The sequence below is a fragment of the Rhinoraja longicauda genome, chromosome 4 (assembly GCF_053455715.1).
Source record: "Rhinoraja longicauda isolate Sanriku21f chromosome 4, sRhiLon1.1, whole genome shotgun sequence".
Classification (NCBI taxonomy): domain Eukaryota; kingdom Metazoa; phylum Chordata; class Chondrichthyes; order Rajiformes; family Arhynchobatidae; genus Rhinoraja; species Rhinoraja longicauda.
This window is the reverse complement of record NC_135956.1, coordinates 30,986,924-31,013,368: the sequence shown is the minus strand read 5'-3', so window position 1 is coordinate 31,013,368 and position 26,445 is coordinate 30,986,924. Positions and strand designations below refer to the sequence as shown.

At 41.1% G+C, this 26,445-nt stretch overlaps 2 protein-coding genes across 2 annotated transcripts in view; one reads left to right on the top strand and one right to left on the bottom strand.

Moving 5' to 3' along the window:
- LOC144592671 (YTH domain-containing family protein 3-like) overlaps positions 1-26,445 on the bottom strand; it is a 199,765-nt gene that overhangs the window by 98,991 nt on the left and 74,329 nt on the right. The gene's annotated exons all lie outside the window — the stretch shown is intronic.
- Positions 608-26,290, top strand: LOC144593109 (gamma-glutamyl hydrolase-like). The gene is made up of 9 exons (XM_078398569.1): positions 608-713; positions 6,027-6,138; positions 11,496-11,546; positions 14,630-14,714; positions 15,261-15,399; positions 20,715-20,821; positions 23,795-23,888; positions 25,881-26,018; positions 26,169-26,290. The coding sequence occupies exons 1-9, from the start codon at positions 614-616 to the stop codon at positions 26,288-26,290; spliced, it is 948 nt and encodes a 315-aa protein (XP_078254695.1). The 5' UTR covers positions 608-613.

Below are 26,445 nucleotides of genomic sequence, written 5' to 3'. Positions count from 1 at the left end.
TTGGAAACCAGGTGAGTTGTGCAAAGGTGTCTTTGACGGGGCTAGCCAGGTAACCATTCATTCAGTTACTGAATCTAGAGATTTCAATAGAAAGGGAGATGGAAGATATACACGGGTATAATAACGTTCAAGCGAACATTCCAGGAAAAAGTTAGCAGTATAAGAAAATAACTGCAGATGCTGGTACAAATCGATTTATTCACAAAATGCTGGAGTAACTCAGCAGGTCAGGCAGCATCTCGGGAGAGAAGGAATGGGTGACGTTTCGGGTCGAGACCCTTCTCAAGTTAGCAGTGTTTTCTGGGTTTAAAAAAAAAACTTCATATTTGCAGGGCGGCAACATGATTTGCTGTGAATGCGCCGTCCCGTCACCTCCAGCCCCCCCCCCCCCCCCCGTGCGTGCGCGGCCTAGCGCCCGGGGACGCGGCAGAGACCTGGCGCAGTTTCCATGGTAACGCGGCTGAGACCAGGCCCGCGATGAGCGGGTGAAGTCGCCGCCACTGCTGCCGCCGCCACTGCTGCCGCCGCCACTGCTGCCGCCGCCACTGCTGCCGCCGCCACTGCTGCCGCCGCCACTGCTGCCGCCGCCACTGCTGCCGCCGCCGGGCCGGGGATGGAAGCTGTCCGGCTGCCTTTCCTCGCAGTACTGCTGTGTGTCGGCCTGCGCGGGCAGTTACTCTCGGCCGCCCCTGGCAACCAGCGACCCGTCATCGGTAACGTGAGAGACCCGAAACATCTCCTCTCCTCTCCACCATCCATGGCCATACTCTCCGGAGACGCTGGCACTGCCTGACCCGCTGCTGAGACAGTTACTCCATCCAGCACTTTATTTAAAGGCCTCTCCTCCAGGGCGGGCGGGGCAGCCAGTGCAGCCGAATCCAGGCCGGCACCACTTATAGAAAGATAGACACAAAATGCTGGAGTAATTCAGCGGGACAGGCAGCATCTTTGGAGAGAGGGAATGGGTGTCATTTCGGGTCGAGACCCTTCTTCATTCAGAGTCAGGGGAGAGGGAAACTAGAGATAAGGTTGAGTAAGGTGTGAAAACGACAGATCAAAACAGACGTTGGTCAAGGAAATATATTTATTTTACTGATTGCATGCCTCGTTGTCACCTTCCCCTCAGCCAACAATGAACCATTCTACGTTTCCTTGATCATTGACTGCTTTGATCTATCATTTTCACAACTTACCCTTCGATACCTCCGGACTCCCTCTCCCCTGACTCTCAGTCTGAAGAAGGGTCTCGACCCGAAACATCACCCATTCCTTCTCTCCAGAGATGCTGCCTGTCCTGCTCAGTTACTCCAGCATTTTGTGTCTATCTTCAGTGTAAACCAGCATCTGCAGTTCCTTCCGACCACTTAAAGAAAACCTGACCGTTGGAAGACGTGAGGAATATTTGGGATACTTGTGCAATTATTATTCTGGTAGACTGGAGTGTCTTTTTTGGGAGCTGTGTTTCCCCAAGAGATGAAGTTCTGCCTCTTCATTTTTAATTTTTATAAACAGGAATTTTCGTTGTTGTTTGTCTAGCAGATGTATGAGGACACAGATATATTATGTGGCTTTCCAATATCCCATTTACTTCAAAGAGCAAGTTCTTTCAGGATAGGAACATTTTTTAAAGGATTGATGTTGTAAACATCTTTCTGCATTGGTACCAAATTTACAGTTTTGAATGGATAGTTAAGATGCTAGAATTTTTAATTTAAAAAAAAAATGTATTCATCATTTGTTCTCTGTAAACCGATTTCATAGTCATACAGCACAGAAACATGCCCCATCTACACTAGTCCCACCTGCCCGTGTTTTGCCCATATCCCTCTGAACCTCCCAGCTGCACGTTAGGCTGCTAGGGGAGATGAGAGTCCATGGTATTAAAGGGAAGATACGAGCATGGATAATGGGTTGGCTGGATGGCAGAAGGCAAAGAGTTGCAATAAAAGGAGCTTTTTCAGGTTGGCTGTCAGTGACTAGTGGAGTTCTGCAAGGGTCGGTGCTGGGCCGCTTCTCTTCATGTTGTATATTAATGATTTGATTAAGGGGATTGAAGGCTTTGTGACCAATTTTGTAGATGATGCTAAGATAGGTGGAGGGGCAGGCACTGTAGAGGACGCAAGGATTCTGCAGAAGGATTTGGACAGGTTATGAGAGTGAGCAGAGAAGTGGCAGATGAAATTCAGTATAGCAAACTGCGGAGTCATGCATTTTGGTAATTAGATTAAAGGCGTAGATTATTTTCTAAATGAAGGGAGAATCCAGAAATCAGAGATGCAAAGGGACTTGGGAGTGCTGGTGCAGGACTCCCAAAAAGTTAATTTGCAAGTCGACTCGGTAGTAAGAAGGCAAATTGAATGCTAACATTTATATGAAGAGGACTGGAATACAAAAACAGAGATGTAATGCTGAGGCTCGATAAGGTGCTGGCCAGGTCGCATTTGGAGTACTGTGATCAAATTTGGGCACCATATCTGAGGAAGGATGTGCTGGCTCTGGAGAGGTTCCAGAGGAGGTTTACAAGAATGATTGCAGGAATGAGTGGGTTAGCATATGATGAGCGTTTGATAGCACTGGGCCTCTCGCTGGAGTTCAGAAGGTTGAGGGGGATCTCATTGAAACTTACAGAATAATGAAAGGCATAGATAGAGGCGCCATTACCGAGGTGCCGCAATCTTGCTGCCTCCCGGTTGGCTGCGGAGAAGCCCGGGTTGGAGCTCGACCAGGTCCTCGTGGGTCGGAGGAGCCTCGCCTCGCAGGTTGGAGCACGGATCGGCGGAGCGGCCAACGGAACCTGCGTCTGGGGCCTGGGTCGGCACCAAGGAGGCCTCAGGAGAGGACTTTGCAGCATTGTGGAGATGTCGGTGCGGTGGCCAATGATGGTGCCGACCGACAGACGAGACGGACACTTGAAGTGGGGCGGTGAGGCCTCGCGGTGGTGGTGAAATGGCGGCAGCAGTGAAGCCTCGCAGCAAATGGGGCCTCGGCAGTGGTGAAGCCTCGCAACGGCGGAGTTGCCTAGCGGGTCGACCCACGATCGACGGGTGATAAGAGTGGGGGACCGCTGTGAGGGAGGGGGATGAAATAACAATGGAGGACCCGGCATGGGTGTACCGCCATGAGGGAGGGGGAAGAACAATGGGGAGGGAACGAGAACAAAGGATAATGGGGACCCAGCGTGGGGGAACTGCTGTGGTGGGGGGAGAACAAACGTGGGAGCTGGCGTGCTTTGTAACTTTGCGCCGTAGGTGGCCGCTATTTGGATATATTGGGTATGCATGCAAAGAATTTCACTCTGCCTTGCCACATGTGACAATAAAGTATTCCATAGAGTGGATATGGAAAGGATGTTTCCACTGGTGGAGGAGTCCAGGACCAGAGGTCACAGCCTCAGAATTAAAGAGCGCTCTTTCAGATAGGAGGTGAGGAGGAACCTCTTTAGTCAGAGGGTAGTTAATCTGTGGAGCCCATTGCCACAGAGTGGTGTGGAGGCCAAGTCAGTGGATATTTTTAAGGCAGAGATAGACAAATTCTTGATTAGAACGGGTGCCAAGGGTTAGGGGGAGAAGGCAGGAAAATGGGATTAGGAGGCAGAGATCAGCCATGATTGAATGACGGAGTAGACTCGATGGGCCGAATCGCCTAATTCTACTCCTATTACTTGTGAACCTGTGAACGTATCCATGTACCTGTTGTAAATGTGATAGTACCTGCCTCAACTACCCCCTTTGGCAGCTTGTTCCATGTACCTACCACCCTCTCTGTGAAAATAATTGCCCCTCAGGTTCCTATTAAATCTTAAATGTTGGTCATCTGAAATTAATGAATTCATTGCTGAGCACTGGGCTGAAGCATGTCTGGATGGAAGGTGAGATGTTACTCCTTGACTTTGTTTATGAGGCTAAAGTCAGAAGTCAGTATGGGAATGGATGGATCATTAAAATGATAGGCAACTGGAAGCTCAGAGTCACTGTTCAGTTTTTCATGGGATCCATTGTCTTAACCTGTTCTTGCTCCACAGTGCAAATTTCGTCTTGCCTTGATTCTTCTTTCTACCCTTATCCAGTCTCTACCTCCATTCATGGTACCACTGATGCCACATGTCATTTTCACACATTCCTGACCCCAATTCACTCTTTTTCACAGCGGAAGACAAACTGTTGGAAGAATTCAGCAGATCAGGCAGCATCTGTGAAGGAAAGGAATGGTTGTCTCAGGTGGAGACCCCACATCAAGACTTAGAGCATTAAGGGAGGATAGCGATTATAAAGGGAAGAGAGGAGAGATGTAGTAGGGATCGGTATATGATAGGTAGAGTGAGGCATGATGGGCTTATGGAGTCTGATGTGGGAATGGGAGGGGTGAAGTTGGGAGATAGAGGCTAGAGTGATAGGTGGCAACAGACAAGGAAGAAAAAAGAAGCAGTAGGATGGGGAAGGTGAAGAGACAGAGATTGAAAAGTAATAAGTTGATGCATAAGAGGTATAAGTGCTGGACTCTGACAAGTAAAAAGTGATAAATGGAACAAGATAACAGAAAAACGATGGGCACCTAGAACTCGATGGGAGAGGGGATAGGATATCCTACACGAAAAGTGCTTGGGTAATTGGTGGATGGAACCAGTTGGAGGAGGGGGACAAAATTTGAGGATCGGGACCTGCCGGAGGCATGGAAAAAAAGAGGGTGGGAGAACCAAAGTGGATCAGAAGAAGAAAGAAAGGGGGAATATGGAGGTAAGACTTTCCATTCCAGGACATCAGAAATACCTTTTTTCATGAAATATGGCACTGTGATTGATGGACCCCTCTCTCGTATTCCTCCATTTCCAAACTTCACCTCTACCACTCTCTCCCTGATCTGATCATTCCTTTCCTTACCCATTCCTCTGCCCCCAGCACTTTCTCCTGCACTTGCGGAAGGTGTAACACTTGTTTCTACACCTCCTCCCTCACAACCATCCAGGGACATAGTCAACCCTTTCAGCTGAAGCAAAGTTTCATATGCACTCCTCAAACCTCGTCTAATGCATTCTGTGCTTTCGATATGGCCTCCTCTGCATTAGCAAGTTCAAGTATGTATGAGGTGATCATTTTGCAGAGTAGTTGTATCCCGTCTGCAGTATCTGTCCAGAGCTCCCAGTTGCATAACATTTCAATTCCTCTTTTCATTCCCACACCAATCTGTTCATCTCTGGCCTTCTCCATGGCCAGGGTGAGGTGTACCTGAGTAGACTACAATCCAATAGTAGTGGGTTCTTCAGATAACCTTTACCCACTGCTATTTCTGAACCATTTCTTCTGCTGTGATCTGTGTGTCACAGTTTCAACAGGATTTTTTAATCTCCCTTTATTTACACTGTCTCCAGTCAGAGTAACATCCTGTAATAAGCCTTAAGTATCTATCCCAAGTTAACACCAATCTTGTCATCCATCTTTTCTTAGCCTCCACCTGTTTCCTTTTTCTCTCCATCCTACCTCCTTCTCTCCAACTTTAACCTGTTCATTGCCACCCCCAAGTACACTCGTGACATGGCCAATACTGAAAAAAAAACTTGGCAGTGAACAGGTTAACTGCTTACATTCCAGTTTTTTATTTTCAAAATAAAAATCATCAACCTGAAACTCCTTACAGATGATGCCTGACCAGCTGAAAATTTCCATCATTTTCTGTTTTTAGTTCAGGTTTTCAATACTTAGTTTGTTGCCTTTCCATTTATATATCACTTTTAATATACCTAATTTCCAAAGGTATTATCAAACAAAAATGATGCTGGGCAAAATAGCATATCAGGTCAGGTCAAAAGCTTATTCAAAGTATTTTCAATTTAAGGAGTGTGTTAGAAGTGAACACTTTTAAGCTGGGACTTTTAATTACTTTGTCATAAAATCTTTAAACAACCAAAGTATTACTGTAATACAAATTTATGCTAAACTAGATCATGTTTCCTAGAGTCACAAATAAGGCATCAATGTATTATAACCTGTGTACACATTGCTCTCTTTTTTTAAATGTTTCTGTTTGTGAAGGTGTGCTGGCTCAGGAAACAGGCGGTGATATTATTCAGTTTGGCAAAAGCTACATTGCTGCGTCATATGTGAAGTTTCTAGAATCTGGCGGTGCAAGAGTGGCGCCCATCAGGTGGGTTGGTAGCCCTGACTGCATTGTTTATCCAATACTAAACCTTCCTCCATAAGTTCATAAAGCTACCACAAAATGTCACCTGAACCTCGAAATAGGTTTAGATTTCCCTCCAGGCTCAAAGGTTCAAAGGTCAGTTTATTGTCACATGTACCAATTAAGGTACAGTGAAACTCGAATTACCATACAGCCATGCAAAAAAAAGCAACAAGACACACAGCTACATAAAAGTTAACATAAACATCCACCACAGTGGATTCCCCACATTCCTCACTGTAATGGAAGGCAATAAAGTGCAACCTTCTTCCTTATTCTCCCGCGATCGGGGAAGTCGAACCATCTGCAGTTGGGGTTATCGCAAAAAGCTGGAGTAACTCAGCGGGTCAGGCAGCATCTCAGGAGAGAAGGAATGGGTGACGTTTTGGGTCGAGACCCATCTTCAGACTGATGTCGGGGAGGGGGCGGAACAAAGAAAGGATGTAGTTGGAGACAGGAAGACAGTGGGAGAACTGGGAAGGGGGGGGGGGGGGGGGGGAAGAGAGGGACAGAGGAGCTATCTAAAGTTAGAGAAATCAATGTTCATACCGCTGGGGTGTAAACTGCCCAAGCGAAATATGAGGTGCTATTCCTCCAATTTGCGGTGGGCCTCACTATGACAATGGAGGAGGCCCATGACAGAAAGGTCAGACTGGGAGTGGGAGGGGCAGTTGAAGTGCTGAGCCACCGGGAGATCCGGTTGGCTAAGGCTGACTGAGCGAAGGTGTTGAGCGAAACAATCGCCGAGCCTGCGTTTGGTCTCGCAGTCGGGACGATCGAAGCTCCCGCAGCTGGCAATCAAAGCCCCCATATCGGGGCGGTCGAAGCTCCAGCGTCAGGGCGGTCGAAGCTCCAACGGCTTGGAGTACCCGAAATCGGTCTCTAACCAGGAACCGCGAGCTCCACGATGTTAAAGTCTGCAGGGTCCCGCGGTTGGAGCTCCGAGGTCGATCCCCGACAAGGATCGCGAGCTCCATGATGGTAAGTCCATAGGCTCCCGCGGTTGGAGCTCCCGAGGTCGGTCTCCACCTCCCGAGGCCGCCAACTCCTCGATGTTAGGCCGCAGTGCGGACGGAGATACGAAAAGGAATAAAAATCGCATCTCCGTCGAGGTAAGAGATTTAAAAAAGTTTCCCCAAACCCCCCCACACAAACAAACTAAAGAACACTGATACATACATTTAGCACATACTAAAAAATAAAAACAAAGATGGAAGGGACAGACAAACGTGGCGAGGCAGCCATTGCTGGCGCCACTCGCATTAGCAGAATGAATTGAGGAATGTTTAATGAAATTATATTGTTTATCTACATGGATATTATATCAAAATGAGACGAGTCATCAGAAAGTGTTGAATTTTTAAATATTCTGATTTGAAACAAATCAGGAAGCATGTGTTGGCCTTATTGTTGGCCAAAATGTTAGAGAACATGCTTGTCTGTGGTGGTTTACTGAGGTCTGCTACTGCTGTTCATTGCTCCATTTTACATGGGCTTCTGAGGTAAACTTGTTAAATGACCCTGACCCCAAAACATGGCAGGATTAGAAGCATTTCCTTTGTGATGTTGTTAAGTTTCCATCTGACTACACTGGTATTATGGCTGAGTAGGTGTTGGCTAATCTTACAGAAACAAATATGGAGATGGAGAAATGTTTGCACAGTTTGCATTTGCATGGATCTTTTTATTTTCAAGTTTTATTTTGTTTAGTCATAAAATCATGGAGTGATCCAGTGTGGAAACAGACCCTTCGGCCCAACCTGCCCACACCGGCCAACATGTCGCAGCTACACTAGTCCCACCTGCATGTGCTTGGTCCACATCCCTCCAAACCTGTCCTGTCCATGTACGCCAAACTGTTTCTTAAACGTTGGGATAGTCCCAGCCTCAACTACCTCATCTGGCAGCTTGTTCCATACACCCACCACCCTTTGTGCGAAAAAGTTACCCCTCAGATTCCTATTAAATATTTTCCCCTTCACCTTGAACCTATGTCCTCTGGTCCTCGATCTAAGAGACTCTGTGTATCTACCCGATCTATTCTTCTCATGATTTTATACACCTCTATGAGATCACCCCTCATCCTCCTGCAAGGAATAGAGACCCAGCCTACTCAACCTCTCCCTGTAGCTCACACCCTCTAGTCCTGGCCACATCCCGTAAATCTTCTCTAAACCCTTTCAAGCTTGACAATATCTTTCCTCTAACATGGTGCCCACAACTGAACACAATATTCTGAATGCGGTCTCACCAACGTCTTACACAACTGCAACATGACCTCCCAACTTCTATACTCAATACTCTGACTGATGAAGACCAATGTGCCAAAAGCCTTTTTGACCACCTTATCTACCTACGACTCGACCTTCAAGGAACCATGCACCTGTACTCCTAGATCCCTCTGCTTTACAACACTCCCCAGATGTCTACCATTCATTGTGTAGTTCCTGCCCTTTTTAGAGTCCCAAAATGTAACACCTCACACTTCTCTGTATTAAATTCCATCAACCATTCCTCAGTCCATCTGGCCAATCGATCCAGATCCTACTGCAATCTTTCACAACCATCTACAGTATCTGCAAAACCACCCTTTACAAACTTGCTAATCTTGCCCTATATATTCTAATCCAAATCATTGATGTAGATGACAAACAGTAATGGGCCCGGCACCGAACCGTGAGGCACACCACTAGTCACAGGCCTCCTGTCCGAGAAGCAACCTTTCACTATCACCCTCTGCATCCTTCCATGGAGCTAATTTGCTATCCATTCAGCTACCTCCCATGCGATCTAACCTTCCAGAGCAGCTTTCCATGCAGAACCTTTCAAATGCCTTACTGAAATCCATGTATACAACATCTACATCTCTGCCCTCATCGACCTTTTTGGTCACGTCTTCAAACAAATCAATTTGATTTGTGAGACACGACCTCCCACGTACAAAACCAAGCTGACTATCCCAAATCAGCCCTTGCCCGTCCAAATGCCTGTGTAACCTATCCCTCAGAATACTCTCTAGTAACTTTCCAACTACAGATGTTAAGCTCACTAGCCTATAGTTCCCAGCATTTTCCCTGCAGCCCTTCTTGAAAAGAGGCACAACATTTGCCACCCTCCAGTTTTCCGGCACCTCTCCTGTATTTAACGACTCGTAAATTTCAACCAGGGCTCCCACAATTTCCCCTCTGGTTTCCCACAATGTCCTCAGATATATCTGATCAGTCCCTGCAGAGTTGTCTACCTTTATACATGATAGTACGTTCAGTACTTCTTCGACGGTAACACTGGCTGCTCTCAAGACACTTCCATTGACTGCCCCAAGTTCCTGTTTTTCTTCACAGTAAATACAGAGGAGAAATACTCATTGAGAACCTTGCCCATCTCCTGCGGCTCCACACAGAGGTGACCGCTTTGATTCCTGAGAGGTCCCCCTCTCTCTCTAGTTACCCTTTTCCCCCTTATGTATTTTGAATGCAGTTTGAAAAAATAAAATGCAGAGGTAATTAATGCACTTTGCAAAAAGTGACAAGTTGTAAATATATGCATACAACTGAAGATTGACATGTTCAGTATTCTGGAATTAATTTGAATGCTGATTTAATTTTATGTTTCAAAGGATAATTGAATGGGAAATTATTCTTTCTCTGTAAAATTCTGAGGGGCATTGAGAGAGGAAACATTAGGACACTTTTCTCCACAGCAGAGGTTTAGGGTAAGGAGTTTTAAAAGGGGAAAGTAGAACCTAGGTAGACTTTTTTCACCCAGAGGGTGTTTGAAATCTGGAATGCACAGCCTAAGGGGCCAGTGGAGACAGAGACCCACAACAATAAGTATCCAGATGAGCACTTGAATCACCAAGATATGGAAGGTGAAATACCAAGTGCTGGTAAATATGATTAGTATAGATGGAAACATTGACTCGTGTGGACATGGTGAGCCGAGGGGCTTGTTTCTGTGCTGTGTGACTTTATAACTATTTTTCAGAATCCTATTTTAATGACACAGTTAATAAACTGAGTTTTGATTTCTTCAGAACTGATGTTCCAGATAGTGTTTCTGAAGCGCTCAGGCAAGGGTACTTCCAGAAAAAGTCTGGGTGGTGTGCAACATGATTTTTATGTTGCCTGCACAAAATTCATTTGCACCAGCACTACCAACAAATGATGCAGGCCCTTCACACTGAAACAAGCCTCGACAAGGTAGATGTGGTCTGCATCCCAACTACTTAGAGCAGACCTTGTCCATAGCTGATAAATTCAATGGGTGCATAGCTGATAAATTCAATGGGTGCAATGGGTGCATTGAAGTCTGAAGTCTTGACCCGAAAAGTCACCCATTCCTTCTCTCCTGAGATGCTGCCTGACCTGCTGAGTTACTCCAGCATTTTGTGAATAAATACCTTCGATTGGTACCAGCATCTGCAGTTATTTTCTTACACTTTTCATTGCAGGTAGATCCTCTTCAAGTGTTTTCTTGCCTTTTGCTCCCACTAGCAGCCCATTATCGCTGACATCAGTCAAGTTGCCATCACATTTTTCGATCTCTGAGGTCTGACATACTGTATGAGGTTAGGTTACCCTCCTTAAATGCAGAGACCCTTCCAACTACGGGACTTTCAAACCTTTCCAACCCCCCTTAATCAAACTATTCTAACCTTCCTTGGCCTCTGATGGGCGAGCTAGATGGCCAAGATGCAAGAAGTGCCTTGGGCCTTGTGTAAGAGAATATTGTCACAGCTCCACGTACAAAACACGTAGTGCCTCATTCCACACTGCCATGACCTTTGGAAGCACAAGAAAATACCTTGGTCATTAGTTACAAATAGTAGGTGTGATACTGAACTGAATAAGTTACTCAACCAGCAGTTCTGAGGTATTGAATCAAAGACATTGATTTCAATCTTGCTATGGCAGCTGGGGAATTTAAGTTCAAATAATTAATTTTTTGAAGCAAAAATTGGTGTTAATAGAAAAGTCAATCAAAGTGATGTTATCATGAAATGACGGGATTGCCATAAGAACATCTAATTGATGCCCTTGCGGGAAGAAATCTGGCTCATTGCTATGCCTTCAATTCTACCCATGCCTGTTTTTTTCTGTGGAAATTAGGGATGAACAATAAATGTTGCCATTGCCAGCACACCCACATCTCGAAAAAATAAATAAAAAGCCAATTTTATTGGTTAGCTTATTTAAAGTGCACTACAAATTCCAGTCCATGCACTTGAATTACACAATTTAAGAAAATAGTTTCATAATATAATCTCATTGTTATATCTTTATAAAATATGTTTATTATTTTGTTTGTTTTATTTATTGCAGCATTAAACTAACAGTTTCTGAATATACAAAGTTGTTTCATTCCATAAATGGGTGAGTTATACAATTGACTGGGCTATGATATTCTTGATTCTGTATTGGGATCAGTTATTGGAGTTATTCCAATGGCTGTTTCATGCTAGTATTAAAGATTTCCTGTTGGTAGGGTGATATTGATATTCTTTCATTCACAGTGGCCATTTTTTTAAATTAGTTGTCTTATTGATCTCAGAAATTATTAAGAGGATTGGTAATGTCAATTCTGCAAGAAATTGATCTGTTCCCTTTTAGAAATTATATGAAATTTCATGGGCACTTCTCAAACTTGATCTCCTGTGTCCATTCTACCTCCATGGTCTTTATTGCAAGCTAATCCATTTCTGACCACTTCCACACATCTATCTTTATGTTCTTGTCCCCAGCAAAATGTTCTCCAACTCTGCTTGTTCCCTGATAGTCTGTCATTTTCTTTTTGTAACTTAATCACTGGCTGAATATTTGAACATTTCTGGTACATATCTGGTTAAACTCTTATCAATGAATCTGATCAGCCAACCTATATCAAGAGTCAAGAGTGTTTATTGTTATATGACCCAGATAGAACAATGAAATTCTTACTTGCAACAGCACAGCAGAATATGTAAACATTGTGCACTGTAAATAATATAATAAATGAAAGAGAAAAAAAAGTTCAGTGTGTGTGTATATATTTGTACGCATACTCACAAATACACACATATACATATACACACGCACACATACAAAAAACAAACAATAGTGCAATAATAACAATAATAGTCTATGTAGTTCAGAGCTTATTTGAGGTTGTAGTATTTAATAGCCGAATGGCTATAGGGAAGAAACTGTTCCTGAACCTGGATGTTACAGTTTTCAGGACCCTGTACCTTCTTACCGATGGCAGGGGTGAAATGAATGTGTGGCCAGGGTGGTGTGGATCTCTGATTATGTTGGCTGCCTTTTTGAGAAAGTGATTTTGATAAACCCCTTTGATGGTGGGGAGGTCAGAGCTGGTGATGGACTGGGCAGTGTTCACAACTTTTTGCAGTGTTCGTCGCTCCTGGGCATTCAAGTTGCCGAACCAGTCTGTGATGCAACCAGTCAATATGCTCCCTACTGCCCATCTTTAGAAGTTCAAGAGAATCCTCTCTGACATACCAAATCTCCGTAATCTTCTCGGGAAGTAGAGACGTTGATGTGCTTTCATTATAATTGCATCAGTGTGCTGGGTCCCGGAGAGATCTTCGGAAATATGCAGGAATTTGACGTTTTTGACTCTTTCCACTATCTCCATCATTGATATAAACAGGATTGTGGGTCCTCATCCTTCCTCTTCCAAAGTCCACAATCAGTTTGTTGGTCTTACTGATATTGAGAGCTAGGTTGTTGTGCTGGCACCATTTGGTCAATCACAGCACTTAACTAAAACGATGCATCACTCAAGAATCACCTCAGAGTCATAGAGTGATACCGTGTGGAAGCAGGCCTTTTAGCCCAACTTATCCACACCGGCCAACAATGTTCCAGCTACACTAGTCCCACTTGCCTACACTTGGTCCATAACCCTCCAAACCTGTCCTATCCATGTACCTGTCTAACTGTTTCTTAAATGATGGGATAGTCCCAGCCTCAACTACCTCCTCTGGCAGCTTGTTCCGTACACCCACCACCCTTTGTGTGAAAAAATTACCCCTCGGATTCCTAATAAATCTTTTCCCCTTGAACCTATGTCCTCTGGTCCTCGATTCCTCTACTCTGGGCAAGAGACTCTGTGCATCTACATGATCTATTCCTCTCATGATTTTGTACATCACTATAAGATCACCCTTCATCCTCCTGCGCTCCATGGAATAGAGACCCAGCCTATTCAACTTCTCCCTATAGCTCACACCCTCTACTCCTGACAACATCCCCGTAAATCTTTTCTGAACCCTTTCAAGCTCGACAATATCTTTCCTATAACATGGTGCCCAGAACTGAACACAATATTCTAAATGTGGTCTCATCAACGTCCTATACAACTGCAACATGACCTCCCAACTTCTATACCTTGCATGGTAACCCCCAATTTTTCTTCACTAACTATTTTTGATTGACAGAGCCAAAGGTTTTTGTAAGGTTGAAAAAGGCTGTATAGTGATTGGTGTTATTCTCTGCACCACTTTTGAACTTCTAGCGTAGTAAGGTTCCATTATACTTTTTGATAAGCAAAATCCACATAATCTAAGGAGGAGCTGTTTGGCAACTGGACGAGGTGGTCAGGGTGAATCTTTACAATGACATTTGCTGTAGCAGAATACAGAGATCCTTCTGTAATTACCTCATTCCTCCTTGCATCTTTTTCTTAAAGATAGTCAAAATTACAGGATCTCTGAGGCCCTTTCCTATGCACTCCTCTTTGCAGATGAGCGAGATGAGGTAATGATTTTTGCATCAGTAGTCCTCTACTTTAACTTTTTTGTCCGCATTGGAAGTTGTATTATTTTTAATTGGCTGAATCACCTTTACAACCTCTTGCCAGACTGGGATGGCACCGAGATTGCAATGGATATTTTGTTGTAGAATTGAGCAATCACATTCGTCAAAGATAAGGTCTCAGTTGAGGAGATCATCCATGTGTTTCTTCCAGTGGGATGTAACAGTTCCTCCGTCTTTGACATGGTCTTCTATGTTCTTAGTTCTCAATGACAGGAGTCCCTTTTGTCAACAATGATCTTGAGAGCACTGAAAAATGTGCATGAATTTTGCCTAATTTCTGGTTTCTGTGGTCTTTGCACACACTATCTAATCTGTAGGTCACAGTTTTTTTTATTGGAGCTCAGCCTTTGGCTGTGTCTGCATCAGTTTTTTTTAATTTCCATTGGAATGTAGTGTTTTTTAATCCACAATGCCTTTCATTAATAATAATTTAGATCCTGAATCAAATTATCTGATTGGGCAGCCAAGAGCCACTATTTACATCAGGCTTCAGGGCACAACAAGCACGATGAATATTCTCTGCTTCCTGCTTGTTGGGGGATGTCAGGCTGCTCTTGAGTTGATGACATAATGAACCAATTTTTTTTCTTGAAGCCATCTTGGGGGCTTGTTTGATAGACGTTTTCTCCATCTTCATTCAGAGTGCTCTTTCCTGGAGGTGACAATTCTGTACAAGAATCTAGATATTCTGAGATTGCAGCCATCTTTTATAATCTTGCACTACAGGTAACTTTACAGTACTTATACAAAGTGAAGATAAATGTATTAAAAAGACATAAGAAATAGAGGAATTCAAAGTCATTGCAAAGAACATTAGATTAGTAATAAGCTATCATTGAAAGAGAATGAATGGGAGCAATGGAACCAGTTCTTCAGAGAAAAGATACTCATAGATAGTGAACTAGTGTAGAATAGTTGTAGTTAGTTACTATAATCCAAAGCCTAGATGCAGCTTTTATACAGTAATTCTTTTCTTGGTTGACATAGCCATAATGTGTTTTAAGTTTATATAATTCAACCCGTCCTCCTAACAATTCTTACCTTGCTTTTACATTTCTATATTTTGTCTTAATTGTAATCTGTAATTCAGTCATCATTCTGGTTGTTTTCCCAGCTCCTTTTCTGTTTGTCTGTTGTTAGAAACTTATGAAATGTACCACTTAAATGAAAGTTTGTTAGTGTAACAAAATAACTTGAAAAACTCTGCTGATGATAAATCTTCCATGGTGATAAATTTTTTTAGCGTGTGCTGCTACAACTTTTATTTAACAGGTAAAAGATAAAGGAATTCACTTCCCAGTGTGGGGAACATGTCTTGGATTTGAAGAACTAACAGCTCTTACCAGTGGAAAAGATCTTCTTACTATCACAAACACTTCCAATCTTACTCTCCCTTTACATTTTACAGATGGTAAGGAATGCTTAAAATTGCTCTTCCGCTCTCTGATAATATACTCATTTTAGTTGTACTACTTGATCTAACAATCTCAATTACCACATATTTTTGATACTCTACAGCACATACTCACCATGGTTGAAGTAATTCACCCAAAGTCATCCATTTATGTTTTTACTGAGCTATTTTCTTGAACTGCTGCAGTCCTTCTGGTATTGGGAATTGGAAAATCTGATATTCTAGTCAGTGATTAGAAAGAAATTGCCAAAACAACTCCAAGTCAGAAACAACAGGTTCCCATGCAGCCTTTGTTAATCTTGCTAGTATAGTTTGTAGATTGAGAAGTAGTGTCAGAGTAGCCTTGTAAGTGACCACTCTGCATTTTGTATATTTTGGAACGGTGGTGGCCTCTCTGGATGTTGATGGCGGGAGAAATAGCAGTGGTGAACAGCAGCAGTGAATATGAAAGTAGTTTGACTCTCGTATTGGAGAGGGTCAATGATTGACACTTTGTAGCATGAATGTTACCATGATTCTCAACGATGCCTAGATGTTGATCAAGTCTTGGTACATGAAGATGTGAACTACTTTATTTTCTTAAATTTCAAATGTAATCGAATAATATGCAATCAGCAGCACTTCTGGTCTTCTGATTGAAGTATCGTCATTGACAAATTATCTGAAAGTGGTTGAGCTAAAGCCTTGCACTGAGGAATGCCTCCATTGATGTCATGGGCTGAGTTGAATAGCCATCTACAATCACAATCATCTCTCTTCAAATGACCTTTGGTTCTTATCGGTGGAGAGTTTTGTTTGCAAAACAAAGAAACTACAGATGCTGGAATTCTGAAATAAGAAATTAAACATAGAAACATAGAAAATAGGTGCAGGAATAGGCCATTTGGCCCTTCGAGTCAGCCATTCAATATGATCATGGCTGATCATCCAAAATCCATACCTCGTTCCTGCTTTTTCTCCATACCCCTTGATTCCATTAGCCCTATGAGCTATATCTAACTCTCTCTTGAAAACATCCAGTGAATTGGCCTCCACTGCCTTCTGTGGTAGAAAATTCCACAGATTCACAGCTCTGGGTGAAAACGTTTTTCCTCATCTCTGTCCTAAATGGCCTACCCCTTATTTTTAAATTAAGGTGCTGTAAATACTCAACAGGTCAGGTAATATCTACGGAAAGAGGAAAATAAAATGTTGTAGCCTGCAAAGGAATAGAGGGTTGTTTTAAATAAAAAGACCTTATCATTATCGAATGTCGCCTGCATTCTCCCCTTTTGCTACATTCACTGATGTCAACAGTTTCTTTATACTATATGGGAACTGATCCTGAATCTATAGAATATTGGAAAATGATCACCAATGCGTCCACAATTTCTAGAGCCACCTCCTTAATTACCCTGGGATGCAGACCATCAGGCCCTGGGGATTTATCAGCCTTCAGTCCCATCCGTCTACCCAACACCATTTCCTGCCTAATGTGAATTTCCTTCAGCTCCTCCGTCACACTAGGATCTCTGGCCACTAGAACATCTGGGAGATTGCTTGTATCTTCCTTAGTGAAGACAGATCCAAAGTACCGGTTCAACTTGTCTGCCATTTCCTTGTTCCCCATAATAAATTCCCCTACCTCTGTCTTCAAGGGACCCACATTAGCCTTAACTATTTTTTTCCTCTTCACATACCTAAAAAAGCTTTTACTATCCTCCTTTATATTATTGGCTAGCTTACCCTCGTACCTCATCTTTTCTCCCCATATTGCCTTTTTAGTTATCTTCTGTTGCTCTTTAAAAGAGTCCCAATCCTCTACCTTCCCGCTCTTCTTTGCTATGTTGTACTTCTTCTCTTTTATTTTTATGCTGTCCTTGACTTCCCTTGTCAGCCACGGGTGCCTCTTACTCCCCTTATAATCTTTCCTCCTGTTTGGGATGAATTGATCCTGCAACTTCTGCATTATTCCCAGGAATACCTGCCATTGCTGTTCCACAGTCTTCCCTGCTAGGGCCTCCTTCCAGTCAAATCTGACCAGCTCCTGCCTCATGCCTCTCTAATCCCCTTTGCTATACTGTAAGACTGACACTTCCGATTTTCCCTTCTCCTTCTCAATTTGTAGATTAAAACTTATGATCACTGCCTCCTAATGGCTCTCTTACCTTGAATTAAGTCAGTTTAGGCCTATATGTCTCCTAAATGTAGAAGGCAAGATTTTTTTTAGCATAGTGGCACAGAGGTTGGCAAGTTATTTAGAAAATAACAGGTTAACAGATACCACAGTGCAGAGAGCAGGAATCCCAGGTTTCACAGGTTGGTTAGAACACATTAGTATAACATGGCACCAGATTCAGACAGCCAAACTTGAGAGAAAAGATTTGCGTGTAGTGTTTGTGGACCTGGTAAATGCGTTTGGATCTGTGCCACATAGTCTTATTTGGAGTGCTTTTGATTTCATTAGAGTTCCAGGATCGATAGTAAATTTAGTGAAAGCATAACGTGTTTTAGTACAGCAGACTTTATGGCAGCATGGCAGAGACGAGAAATGGGCATTATGACAGGGTGTACTATTTTCCTTTTTACAATGACGACGGAGCTAGTGATTAGAGCATCATGGTGGGTCGTCGGTGGGGAGAGACGGCAGATTGGACTGTGCCTCCCTCCAATCAGGGCCTATATGGATGATATGACCATGGTGACCACAACAGTAGCTTGTAGAAGAAGGTTGTTAGAGAAGTTAAATGATAATCTTAAATGGGGTAGATTGAAGATTAAGCCTAGTAAGTCATGGAGTATTTCTTTGGCAAGAGGAAAGGTAGTAGAGAAAAGGTTTTATGTAGATGAAGAAGAAATTCCATCTATAATGGATAGGTGGTATAACAGGAAGTTGGATGACAATGAACAGGTTCAGCAACTTAGAAAGGATGTTACTGACTGGTTAGAAAGGATAGAGAAGTCAGGGTTTCCAGGCAAGTTGAAGATGTGGCATTTGCAGTTTGGGCTATTCCCTAGGTTCATGTGGCCATTAACAGTATATGTGGTGCCAATTTCTAAGGTGGAAAGGTTAGAGAGATTGGTTAGTTCATATATTAGGAAATGGTTAGGGGTTCCACAGTGTTTTAGTAATCTTTATATGGGAAAGGTATTCTCCATTTACCATTGTCTAGCCTAACAGAGGAGTTTAAGTGTGCTAAGGTAAGGTTAGAGTTGCAATTATCAGGGAGTAAGGATACCTTAGTTTGTAATCTGGTGCCAAGTGCAACTGAAGGGAGGAAGTGGAACGCAAAGCAGACAGTAGAAGAAGCACAAGCAGCTCTGAGGCATGCAGACATTGTTGGTGGGGTGCAGCAAGGGAAAGGAGGCTTAGGAATCAGTACAGGGAAACCAGTGTGGAGAAAGGCAGGTCCAACAGAGAGGAGGAAACTGGTTGTAGAGCAGGTAAGTTGGTAGGAGGAAGCAGTGAGATGTGTAAGGGCAGTAGTTCAGGTTAAGCAGGGACAGTGGATGAACTCGGAAAGGAGGTTTAGCTGGAGGGACCTGTGGTACATGGAAGCAGGTCATGTAAGTTTCCTTATCAGGGCTATTTATGATGTGCAGAACCTCAAACAATGGGTAGGTGGGGATCCGGCGTGTTCCTTGTGTTCAGAGATAGCAATGTTGAGGCATATTTTGTCAGGATGTAGGACTGGTCTTTCTCAGTATCGGTATACTTGGCAGCATAACCAGGTATTGAAGTGCATAGCTACAGCAATTGAGAGGAGGAGAGCACAGGTGAATTCAGTAGGCATCAGGACTGAGTGTGTAGTGATTCATTTTGTCTATGAAGGAGAGAAAGGTAGAGGAGGGAAGTTTGTAGATAGGTATGAGTCAGGCCAGTTACAGGGAGCCAATGATTGGGAGATTCAGGTAGATTTAGGAGGAAAGCTTCTTGTCTGCACAAAATAATTAATACTAGTTTGAGGCCTGATATAGTGTTGTGGTCAGTTAGTCAGTGGATAGCGTATTTTATAGAACTGACGGTGCCATGGGAGAACTTAGTGGATGAGGCTTATGAAAGGAAAAGGCTTAGATATGTAGAGTTGGCAGCAGAAATTGAGCAGCGAGGATGGAGAGCAAGAGTACGTCCGGTAGAGGTGGTTTGTAGAGGTTTCATAGTGAGATCGACCACGTCGCTATTTGGAATGCTAGGAATTCGCGGACAGAGTTTGCTTCAGGCCGTAAAGCAGATGTCAGAGGCAGTAGAGCAAGGCAGTAGGTGGATTTGGTGGAGAAGAAATAGAGACAATTGGGGGCAGAAAGAAAACATATGACATGCAGTATGTGTATTTCTAATTGTAGTTTTATGCAAGGGTAATATTTGTAATGTTGCAAGCTTAATGATGGGTTAGGGTTAGTGGAAGATAGGATGCAGGTGTTTAGCATTTGTTAGGGTGAGCTAATTGGCTGCAACTTCCTTTATTTAGTAGATACTGGTAGCATAGGTGGTGAGAGCAGGCATTGAGGTGGGTTGTTCTGGGATGGTAGAACCAACTGTTGAGCCTTCCTGAGGTGTTGTGGGCCTAACTCAATGAAACACCAATGAAGGGAGGTGGCCACTTGATAACCCCAATGATATACTTGCATCCACAGGATTTTTAAATTTTTTTTTTAAAGAGCTAAATAATATGTAGGTAGCTGTTTTTTGCATATGGAGTCATTTATTGTAAGTAGGTATATTTAGTTAGATAATGCTTTGGTTTTCTTAGTTGAGTACTTATCCTGGAGTTATAACACAAGTACTTTGTGTTTTAATTGTAAACTGCAATACAGAGATTAGTGAAGTTAAGTCTGATAGTTGTATTTCTACTGCTCCTACAGAATTTTTACTCTAATTCTAATACTATAAAACTTGTTTTCCCAGGCTCCTCCGGTATGATTTGAACTCCTGTCTCCATTTCTATGGCTCTAGATTACTCTAGTGATGTCATTATTTCCTTAATATAGGAATTGTATTTTGTTGCTATGTTTACAACTGGGCCAAGGTTCAATGTATTGGGTGCAATGTACAGTGTACATACTATTTTTATAACTGGTTTCTAAATCAGATATATTCTAAAAAATCATTGTAGGTTAATACATGAAGCTTATGAATTTGGGCCTTGGTTTTAGTTTTTACTTCCACTTAATTTTAAGAGGTAAAAGAAAATGCTTTTTTCCCCACCCTTTTTGTTCAGAAATAAGTTAGTTGAGGGAAAATATAAGACAAGCATGATCAGAGGATGACAAATGAATATTCCTAATAAAGTGATTGATTGATGGAGTATTTCAGCTTCTGTTATTTTGTTCAGATGCTTTTCACAGTCGAATGTTCAAACACTTTCCTAAAGATCTATTGCAATCATTGCAAATCAAACCTCTGACAGGAAACTACCACAATTGGAGCATTTCTCAGAAGGTAGGATTTGGGAGATGTTTTAGCTACCATTATTTTACTTAATATGCTTTGAGTAACAAAGTTATTTTTATATTGTTGATACATGGGCCTAGGATTTTTTTGTGCTGTTACATTATCTGCAATAATTCTCCATTGTACAATGTACAATTTTTATAGTGCTTATGATCACAACAATGTAGTGCATTTCATGCTTAAACATTGCAAATAATTGTATTATGTGTATCCCTGAAGTACTCGGCAGTTATGGCAGTCCTTGCGTAACATTAATTTGCTATCTATTCTGTCATATAAATACATACATTCTGTTGAATTAAAATACCGTGCAGAGTGGGACTCTTGGGAAATCAGTGCTGAGTATCAGAACCTACCCTAGTTAAGTGGATCCAAGATTACATGCAGATTTGTTTGGAATTCAATTGGAAGAGACCACTTGCTGCTCAACAGGGCTGAAGTTTGCATCAACCAGAAGCACAAAGTTTTACTCCACTGCTGTGAAGGCAGGTGGTTTTTTTTGTGGTGACTAGGAGAAAATTGACAAAAGACTCGGTGAGATTGTTCCCACTGTCTGCCTGGGCTTTGGCGGCCTCACAGTGCTGGGCACCAGAGAGTGGAACGGACAGGTCTTTGTTTAGCACTAATTACAGATCTAATTGGTTCCTTTAAATGGTTGTAACAGGGTTTATGAGCTGTAGGAATTTGTGGCCTACCATCTTGTTCATGACATTCCTTCCAGATTTGTTAAAGTCTGCCATATATTGGTGAATTTCAGGAATTCCCAGATAAAGGGCATTGTTTTTGTTCTGGTTGGACAGAAGAAATGTATCTGACATCTTAACTTTGAGAAATGTTTGTTATCTGATACTAAAGAGTGAACAACTAAAAAGATAATTATAGATTTGTGGTGAATAACCACGAGTTTAGTCTTTTAGAGTTTGCTTGGAGTTGTACAGTGCCCTCCATAATGTTTGGGACAAAGACCCATTTATTTGTCTCTGTACTCAAATTTGAGAATTGTAATAGAAATAAAATCGCATGTGGTTAAAGCGCACATTGTCAGATTTTATTAACAGGGATTTTTATACATTTTGGTTTCATCATGTAGAAATTACAGCTGTGTTTATACATAGTCCCCCCATTTCAGGGCACATAATGTTTGGGACACTTGGCTTCACAGGCATTTGTAATTGCTCAGGTGTGTTTAATTGCCTCCTTAATGCAGGTTTCAGAGTTGTCAACGCCTAGTCTTCCTCCAGTCTTTCCATCACCTTTGGAAACTTTTATTGCTGTTTATCAACATGAGGACCAAAGTTGTACCAATGAAATGTGCACTTTAACCACATGTGATTATTATTTTTCTCTCTATTACAAATCTCAAATTGTGGAGTACAGAGGCAAATAAATAAATGACAGGTCTTTGTCCCAAACATGGAGGGCACTGTATTCCATGGACCAGTGTGTGAGTGTTAATGGAGCTTGCAGCACAGTTAAAGGACAAATTAGAATACCTTTAATCTATTTTTCTAATTTAATTCAACCATAACCTCTGACTGTTGCATTGATCATTCATTTGAGACTTGCATCCGTTATTACATTTTGGTAAAGAACTACACACTTTCATTATCTTAAGATGAAATTCATTATAGACCCACAGATACTCCAGATGGTCTATCAGTTTTGTGCACGCATTTTAGTCCAGATATTACATGTTTATGGACGGTGTTCTTTGTTTGCATTGTAATCTTTTTTAACTTTACTCTTTGCACTCCATTATTCAGATTGTTTAAAAAAGAGCATTTGACTGTTCCAGCAACTGTAGAGTAATAATGTTTAAATTGTATACAGTACTGCTACGTATTACAGTGAATGTGGAGTATAAAAAATAAGTTGGACTTGAGCAGCGTACGCTCAAAACTGTACGGTTAATTGGAAACCTTTACAATAGCTGTCTGGTGTGTCTTTGCTATTATATTTATTATTATTATTTTATTATATTATTCATCCATTCACCTATTTCCCATATCATGATTCTCTCTGCTTGCAAAACTAAATCATCCAGATGACAGCCAGGCTGTTCTTTTGGGATACAGACTTGCATTAAATAACCTGCTCATCACTGGTAATTCTAACAATTAAATCACAATGAAGAAGAAATAAGGACATAAAACCATATTAATATAGGAACTGGAATTGGCTACTTTCCTCCTTAAACCTGCCTTTTATTGAATGCCCCAGATATCAACTTCTCTTTTGTCCTGGTTCCCCATAGCTCAGAATTTCCTGATCTTTCAAAAAGTGATCCACTTCCTCTTTAAAAATCCAACTCTCTCCCAGATGATCAAGCCTTCGCCATGCTCCAGGATTGGGAATTCCAGAGATTCATCACCCTATACGAAAAGAAGACTTTACGCACCTCAGTTTTAAATTACCTTTCTTTTATCTTATAACTATGTCAGCTTGATCAAGCTTCTCTCATAAGTGGAAACAACTCAACATCTCCCCTGTTGTGTTCTCTCAAGATTGCATAGTTTTAATAAGGTTGTCCCTCATTATAGATCCAATTTCTTTAGCCACTCATGATAAGACAACACATTCATCTCGGGATACTCAGGATATATATATTTAATTTTAGTGTTATTTTTCAGTTGATTTGCAGAGCTGTGCTTTGGCACATTATTTTAGTATTAACATTTGCTCATATTCATTGTAAAATCAGAAAGACACAATTTGAAACTTAAAATTTAAATCATTATTTGAAAAATAACATTGTCTTCACTGAAGTCCAGAGTGAAAAACATTCTGTTTTTTAATATAAAGTCAACATCTTTATAATTTATTGTTTAGTTTAACTATTTTGTATGACCATACAATTTGCATTTCTTACACAAAATCAATTTTATAGATACAATACAGATAATGAATGCAGAAAGATTTGTTATTTTTGTGTTTCTCAGAATTTGTTATGGTATCTTTCAGAATTTTACAAACAATAAAAAACTAAGTAAGTTCTACAGAATCCTGAGTACAAATATGGACAGCCAGCAGGTAGAATTTGTGTCCACCATGGAAGGTAAATTCAAATAACTGCAGCAGATTTAAATAATTGAATAGAATTCTGGGGTGATATTCACATCCCCGTTGGGGGGGCGCTGAGAACAAAGGGGGGCTCAGCGTGGGGGGGTGGGGATGGGGCACCAGGAACAAAGGAGGACCATTGGGGACTAAATGGGATACTTTGTTGGCACCCTAAATGTTGTGACTCTTTGCATACTTGTGTATGCAAAACAAAAAATCTCACTGTGACTTGTGACATGTGATAATAAAATATAATTCATAAAATTTCATTCATTCCAAGTTGCATTATTATGCTTTTATAATTGTAAGGATCTGATTTATTAATGCTGCAAAATGTTTCTGCCCATTGTAGTTGAGCCGAGAAAAAGCTGGTAAATGATTATTGCTGGCTGAGAAATATGATGATGCTCTCTTTTGCAGTTATAAACTGCACATTTGGTTTCAAAGTCCATTTATTCTCTCAGATACACTTTTTATGGCTGTAATAAGCTCATGCTGCTCATTATGTCACCAACAGGCCATAACATATAAAGGTTTCTAATTTGAGTATTTTAATTTTTTTTAATTAATTTGTTGCACTGTTGTACATTTTGTAGCCATAGTTCCAAAGATATTAACTACCTAGGATTTATTTGTGTGACTGGGTAACATCTGCTTGCAGATTATGGCAATTTGTTGTAAATAAATTAACTGCGCTACTGTATTTAAACAAAATAATTTATTGTATATAAAGCAGTTGGAATATTTTGAAGCTTATTAACCACTGTAGCACCTGAAGTTGAATCTAACGCAGCCTCTACAGTGAATTTAACAATATATTTTACCACAATGGCATAACAGCCAAACCAAAGCAATTGTCTCAACTTGTGACTAATTACCTTCACGTAGCAATGATCACCATATAGTCTGTCATTATCGGGAGCCTTGTATTTTTTCCAATGCAATTGCTTATATCCATTGAGGCCAATTGAAATCTTCTGACACCCACAGGCTGAGATGAAGTAACTCACCACACACCAGAACCAAACTTAGGTGTTCTAATATGTACCTCTTAGCTACATAAGAATCCAACAATCTGGCACCATAAGATGCCAGATAAGCAGATTTTCTAGACTATTAAATATTACTGCAATTAAACCCCGATTCTTAATTCTTTTGTTAGATGTGACACGATAATAAATAGATTGTCCAGTGAATTAGGTGAGCTTCAAGTGCATGCAGGAAATGGGGCCTTAATGAGTTTAAAGCATGCGCAGGAGACAGTATTTGGCTTTGTTTAAAGGTAGAGTGGGGAAACAGGGTTGCAATATTGGAAGAATATAGGAATTGGGGCACTGGTGAGTTCAAAGGAAGCAAAGGAAATGGATCCCCAACTGAGGCAGGTATTAAACTATTGGGATTTCCAAAACAATTAATGAGTGAATTATCAGTGTTTATTATTGGCAACATTTTTATGAGACACAAAATAATCTTAATAGTGCAGAACTATAGAAAATAAATAGGCTTTCATGAACCAGGTCCATTGCTCACTGAAAGGAACTGGTCCATTGCTCACTGGATAAAATGTTTTATTTTAAATGATGACCAATTGATAATTTTTAAGATTTTGTCATGCAAAAAAAGTGATTTTAGATCTTTGCATTTTACAGTGGGTGTATATATGTATATTGTGTGTTTGTTGCATTAATAACTATTTTATCGCCAAGTTTACATATTTTTGTATTTCTTTCACATGGATTTGACTTATTTCAATGAATGCTAAAAGTGAGATTGAAATGGCAGAATGTCCGAAAATACCTCATAATTTACTTGTAAGATCATTGTTGCTGTTGTGTACGTACTTTCATGTTGAACTAGATGATTTTTTTTCTTGGCAATTTTCACTATTGTTTTAGCCACTTTTTGCAACAAATACGCTTTAAAAGTCATTTAATAGATGAAATTTTTGTGATTGTCTTCAGCCTGATTTCTTGATCTATGAATGTAGCTTTCAGATACCCTATTTATGCAGTACAGTGGCACCCTGAGCGAAGCCCTTATGAGTGGAAATTAACTAAGGAAATCCCACATTCCTCTGAAGCAATTAAAGTCTCATGGTATTTGGCTGATTTTTTTGTTAATGAAGGTATGCCTGGATTTTTCCTGTATTTGGCTATTTTTTCTAATTGATAAGATTTCCTTAGCTAGTAATGAAATATTTTTGTTTAGTTTATATGTGCAAATATAAGAAATTATCAACAAACAAAAAATATTCTAAAAATGCATTGTTTTCTAGCACGGAAGAATTTCCATCAGTTTTCTAACAGGGAGGAAGAAGTGAAAACCTTGATTTATAATTATTCACCTGTTTACACTGGAGATATTTCTAACTTTGAACAGATTTATTTCATTGATTAGATTGAAATCAGATGTAATTGTCTTGGTCAATTAATTAAATATAAATAAACATGTTGTAGTTTTCCCTTTGTTGACCTATTAGTAGGGGAATCGCCATTCATTGTAACGTAAGCATAATGATCTCGGGTAAATATCTCATTTTCACATGTGAAATA